Source organism: Mycetomoellerius zeteki, unplaced genomic scaffold, assembly GCF_001594055.1.
Source record: "Mycetomoellerius zeteki isolate Tzet28-1 unplaced genomic scaffold, Tzet1.0 scaffold275, whole genome shotgun sequence".
Taxonomy (NCBI): domain Eukaryota; kingdom Metazoa; phylum Arthropoda; class Insecta; order Hymenoptera; family Formicidae; genus Mycetomoellerius; species Mycetomoellerius zeteki.
The window spans coordinates 280,198-286,434 of record NW_017257255.1 but is presented as its reverse complement, the minus strand read 5'-3'; the positions used below and the strand labels follow the sequence as shown (position 1 = coordinate 286,434).

Genomic DNA, 6,237 nt, shown 5'->3' with positions numbered 1-6,237 from the left:
GTACGACGAAAATCGGATGCAGTGTAAATCCAGCAAATCAGTCAAGTATTCCCCTCTCATTCGACGGTAAGAAGGGAATACTCGAAGGTGATTGGTCAATTTTTACAGATTACAGCATATGTCATACGGTTACGACGAATATAAACGCTTTTCTTCTATTGTGGCTGCACCTTAATGATGCTTCATCCATTTTCCATGCAATGGGTGCATTCAGTACCGCTCACTGAGCGCTCCGAGAGCTCTTGTATCTGTTTGGTCTACATTTTTAGTTCTAACGGAATATGCCAATCAGATGCAAGAGCTCAGTGAGCGGTCATGGTACTGAATGCACTCACTGAATGCACCCATTGTAAAGGAGCCTGAAGTGTCTGAAGTGTGACCAACTTCATGGCGCGATAAATTGAAAAACTCGAAGCAGCAGCTCATGGTGGTGAAGCGGAGCGCGGAGCGCTTGGGACTGCTTGGAGCTGTTTGGAGCCGAGATCTGTGATTATTGAATAGTGTTTAGCAGCTTTCAGGCAATATATTATGAAAGCAATGTCCCATCATTACGTAGTGACGGCACATAAACCAACGGCTGTCACTGCCTGCGTGACCGGTAAGTGATTAAATTCTCGAATTCGCACGGTGAAAGCTGTATCGCTATATAATCACTGTGTGCTTTCCCAAGGTAATTTCACTTCACCTACGGATTTGAATCTGATATTAGCCAAAAATGTACGTTTGGAGATATACCTCGTGACACCGGAAGGCCTACGGCCTTTGAAGGAAGTCGGGATCTATGGCAAGATAAGCGTCATAAAATTCTTCAGACCACCAGTAAGGTTATCTCCATGCTACGGCTGTTTCTAGAAAGCCATGTTTACACGTGTATGACTGGCAGTTATGTTTACCCTTTGCTAATAAATTACAAAGAAAAGTATTATTTTATACACTATATATATTTTATATATAATATATATATATACACATACAATGTCTATTGACTTGCATGAATTATTTTTGTTACATATACTTATTTATGTATATATATATATATAGTGCGTATATGTGTGTATCAATCTGTATATTTTAATATATTACAATATATGGGTTTTTCAGTAAGAACACAGTGTAATACAGTGAATTCTTTCATCCTTGTTTAACATTGACAAATAACAAAAAAATATAATTATTTATTGCATTATATTATGTTCTTATTGGAAAATGCGCTGTGTATATAATACATACTTCATAAATAAGTATTTTTTTTTTTTTTTTAAGAAAAGTCATTGCTAAAGTGTTGTTAGTAAAGATATGAAAACTTGTAATTAATATTGCATGGCTGAGATATTATATTAAGGATTATATTGAATATAAATTTAACTGAGCTTAAATTGCACAGTAAAACTTATCAAATTTTTATTTTTTTCATAGCATGAGAAAAAAGATCTTCTATTTCTATTAACAACACGTTATAATGCCATGATCTTGGAATGTATCGGTGAGGGAGAGGATATAGAAATTATAACGAAAGCTCATGGGAATGTAGCTGATCGCATCGGGAAGGCTTCTGAGACTGGAATTAAAGCTGTAATTGATCCAAAAGCACGAGTAATCGGTCTTAGATTGTATGATGGCCTCTTTAAAATTATACCTTTGGACAAAGATAATCCGGAATTGAAAGCATCTTCAATCCGCATGGACGAACAGCAAGTACAAGATGTCAATTTTCTCCATGGATGCGCTAATCCTACCTTAATTCTCATTCATCAAGATATCAATGGTAGACATGTAAAAACACATGAAATTAACTTGAGAGATAAAGAATTTGCCAAGATACCATGGAGGCAGGATAATGTAGAGCGAGAGGCTATGATGGTCATTCCTGTACCTTCTCCTATTTGTGGAGCAATTATAATAGGACAGGAAAGTATTCTGTATCACGATGGTACCACATATGTTGCAGTAGTGCCACCAATTATAAAGCAGAGCACTATCACTTGCTATGCCAAGGTAGATAATCAGGGACTGAGGTATCTATTGGGGGATATGGCTGGTCATTTATTTATGTTATTTTTGGAACAAGAAAAGAAGCCCGATGGATCGCAAGTGGTGAAAGACTTGAAAGTTGAGCTGTTAGGGGAAATCAGTATCCCAGAATGTATAACTTATTTGGACAATGGAGTAATATATGTTGGTAGTCGCTTAGGTGATTCTCAATTGATCAAATTAATTACAAAGGCAGATGAAAATGGATCCTATTGTGTACCTATGGAGACATTCACTAATTTGGCGCCTATTGTCGATATGGCTGTAGTAGACTTGGAGAGACAAGGTCAAGGACAGATGGTTACATGCTCGGGTGCTTTCAAAGAAGGTTCTCTCAGGATTATTAGGAATGGCATAGGCATACAAGAACATGCGAGTATGGATCTGCCAGGAATTAAAGGTATGTGGGCTTTAAAGGTTGGAGGTTCACATTTCGATAATACATTGGTATTGTCATTCGTCGGGCAGACTAGGATATTAACTTTAAATGGCGAAGAAGTCGAAGAAACGGACATCCCAGGTTTTGTTGCGGATGAGCAAACGTTCCATACGGGTAATGTTACCGATGATTTATTTATCCAAATAACTTCGACCTCTGTTAGACTAATCTCGCATGAGAGTAAAATAGTCGTCTCTGAGTGGGAGCCACAAAACAAAAGGACTATCAGTGTGGTAGCCTGTAATGGTACCCAAGTCCTTTGTGCAACAGGAAATGATCTGTTCTACATCGAGATCATATGCAATCAGATTGTATCCAAAGGATTCGTTACCTTGCAACATGAAGTGGCATGCCTGGATATCTCTCCCTTGGATGGCATCAACGAGGCCAAGATTGTTGCTGTTGGACTTTGGACAGATATATCTGTTCGAATTTTAACTCTGCCCAATCTAGAAGAAATCAATAAAGAGCTTCTTGGGGGCGAGATTATACCTAGGTCCATCTTAATGACCTGCTTTGAGGGTAACACATACTTACTTTGCGCGCTAGGAGACGGCAGCATGTACTATTTTATTCTACATCGACAAAACGGTATGCTCTCGGACAAAAAGAAGGTCACTTTAGGCACTCAACCTACTGTTCTCAGGACTTTCCGATCACTCTCCACGACGAATGTATTTGCGTGCTCAGACAGGCCCACTGTTATTTATTCTTCAAATCACAAGCTTGTTTTCAGCAATGTTAATCTCAAAGAAGTGAATCACATGTGCTCCTTGAATGCAGAATCTTATCCTGATAGTCTTGCATTGGCAACTGACAGCACCGTTACTATTGGTACAATCGACGAGATTCAAAAACTACATATAAGAACGGTTCCGCTTGGGGAATCTCCACGAAGAATCGCTTATCAAGAAAGTTCGCAGACCTTTGGCGTGATTACCATGCGCGTCGACGTACAGGAGAGCAGTGGCGTGAGCATCGTCAGGCATTCCGCGTCTACCCAGGCAGCGTCCACATCCAGTAGCAGTCACGTTGTCTCGCACAACAAACCCAGTGGACACACGGCCAGTGAGATTGGTCAAGAGATTGAGGTTCACAATCTTCTCATCATTGATCAGCATACATTCGAGGTTCTGCATGCTCACACGCTGATGGCCTCCGAATATGCGTTATCATTGATCTCAACAAGACTGGGCGAGGATCCAACTTCTTATTTCGTGGTCGGGACCGCGTTTATAAATCCCGATGAGACTGAGCCCAAGATGGGCAGGATATTGTTGTATCATTGGAGCGAGGGCAAGTTCACACAGGTTGCGGAAAAGGAGATCAAGGGTTCGTGCTATTCCTTGGTCGAATTTAATGGAAAACTCTTGGCGAGCATTAACAGCACTGTGAGATTGTTTGAATGGACTGCGGAAAAGGAACTCAGATTGGAATGCAGTCACTTTAACAATATCATAGCATTATATTTGAAAACCAAAGGCGACTTTGTCCTTGTGGGAGATCTAATGAGATCCCTCACGTTGCTTCAATATAAGACCATGGAGGGCAGTTTTGAGGAAATAGCTAGAGACTACAATCCCAATTGGATGACTTCTATCGAGATATTAGACGACGATACTTTTCTGGGCGCTGAAAATTGCTTCAATCTCTTTGTATGTCAAAAGGACAGGTATGTTTGCAATAACATTATAGATTTGTATGTTTTTATTGTGAAGTATAATTTGCTCGAAACGAGTTTCGTTGTCAGCTCTTATGCTTTTACATTCGCAATCTTTAATTTTCTTTTTCATCAATATCTCTTTTAAAAACCGAGGTGTATATAGGATAAAAATCCATCGATTATGAGTCGATCGCTTTTATATAGAGCCACGCGTTATCCCTTGGTATGGTTTTAATAAGGCAATTTTAAATATCGACAATTGTTCTTTTTAGCGCTGCAACGTCTGAAGATGAAAGACAACAAATGCAGGAAGTAGGCCAATTTCATCTGGGTGACATGGTTAATGTTTTTCGGCATGGTTCGTTGGTGATGCAGAATTTGGGAGAATCAAGTACGCCAACTTTAGGTTGTGTATTATTTGGCACTGTAAGCGGTGCGATCGGTCTGGTGACGCAAATACCATTTACATTTTATGAATTCCTGCGTAACATGGAGGACAGATTAAACAGCGTGATAAAAAGCGTGGGAAAGATAGAACACAACTTTTGGAGAAGTTTTAATACGGAATTGAAGATTGAGCAGTGTGAAGGATTTATAGATGGCGACCTGATAGAAAGTTTCCTCGATTTGAACCACGATAAAATGGCAGAAGTCGCAATGGGTCTTATGGTAATTCAATCATGCATTCTCTTATCGGGAATAATGACCTGAGGTGATTTTTACATCAGCAGAGAGAAAATGGAGTCAGTTATAGTAGTTTACTAATAAATAATTCATACCATATTCAATTATTTTTAGTTTTTTATTAAAAAATATATATTGATTATTTATTTACTAAAAGTAAATCTGTATATTAAATATAATAATTTTAAATACTAATATAAATCGTAGAACAATCAATAATATATAATATGTAATTAATGATAGTGACTTTTAATTGGGATGTAAAAATCACTCTAGGTAATCGTTTATGCAAAAAAACTAAGTGAACTATTTCCGAATTAATGATGTATGACATATGTATATGAGCATAGATGTATGACATATGTATATGAGCATACTGAATTAATTTTCCTAAATCTCTTAATGCGCTATTTTTCCATAGATCGACGATGGCAGCGGCATGAAGAAAGAAGCGACGGTAGATGATCTTGTAAAAATAGTGGAAGATCTTACAAGGATACATTAAATTTCGTATAAGTAAAACAATATTTTAAATTTATTGAATGTATCTATAAGAATATTAGAAGATATACATAGAAAAGATTTTCAAGCGATGATTTAAGCAGGAGCGAATGTTTATACGGTTACTTTTGTTATCGCTGATGCATGAAAGGAACGACATAAATTTTCTCTTATCTTCCGGCCCCTTTTTTCTATGTATAAAATTGTCTTTTTTTAGCACTTATAACAATTACGTGAGAATTTATTTTGACGCTCAGTATTTGTTGCGCGTTAACACCCGTTGCAGTATTTTTTTTAGAAACGATCGTATAACATAGAAGTAATATACGTTTAACATTCGTTAATGAATTGTTTTCAATAAATGCTCGAAGATTCTTGTAGAGTAATATCTTTGTATCTTTGTAAGATCGAGTGTAAATAAAATAAATGCATTTTAAGGTAACGTTCTTTCTCGTCGTGCGACGATTTATTAGCCTATTTATTAGCCTTGAGCGTAGCTCGCAGCGTTTCCGTATCGAATAGCCAGCTGCGTAAACTCTCTATCCCCTGACCCGTCATACCGCTGGTTTCCAGCACGGTGATCTTCTGTGTCATCTCCTTTTGCAGACGCGCATATTGTAACATCAGCAAAGCTTCATTTCTCATCTGACGATACGAAACATCCATCTTGTTCAAGATGAGTGCTACTTTCACATTCCGTAATCTCGGTTCCACGAGGAAAGAGTAAAGTAGTACGCCTGCAGCACTTATTTGACAAAGATTACTGGTATCCACTACGTAGATGATTTTATGAATCTGATAACGATAGAAAAATAAAGAGATGCAATACTTCAAATATATCATAAGATGCGATTTTGTTTCTTTTACATATATACAGGGTGTTTCCAAATTAAATGGCAAAACTTCGGGAGCGTGTAGA

At 37.8% G+C, this 6,237-nt stretch overlaps 2 protein-coding genes across 2 annotated transcripts in view; one reads left to right on the top strand and one right to left on the bottom strand.

The window, feature by feature from the left end:
- Positions 1–440: 440 nt before the first annotated feature.
- On the top strand, positions 441–5,615 carry pic (DNA damage-binding protein pic). Its single transcript, XM_018450297.1, has 5 exons — positions 441–598; positions 671–819; positions 1,417–4,142; positions 4,406–4,802; positions 5,239–5,615. Exons 1-5 carry the CDS (start codon positions 529–531, stop codon positions 5,320–5,322), a joined length of 3,426 nt encoding a protein of 1,141 aa, XP_018305799.1. The 5' UTR covers positions 441–528; the 3' UTR covers positions 5,323–5,615.
- A 114-nt stretch (positions 5,616–5,729) lies between these two features.
- Positions 5,730–6,237, bottom strand: part of LOC108724123 (ADP-ribosylation factor-like protein 16) — a 1,787-nt gene continuing 1,279 nt past the window's right edge. The window contains exon 2 of the mRNA XM_018450302.1: positions 5,730–6,113. Within this exon, the coding sequence (XP_018305804.1) occupies positions 5,793–6,113 (321 nt within the window). The 3' untranslated portion in view covers positions 5,730–5,792. The remainder of the gene's footprint in view (positions 6,114–6,237) is intronic.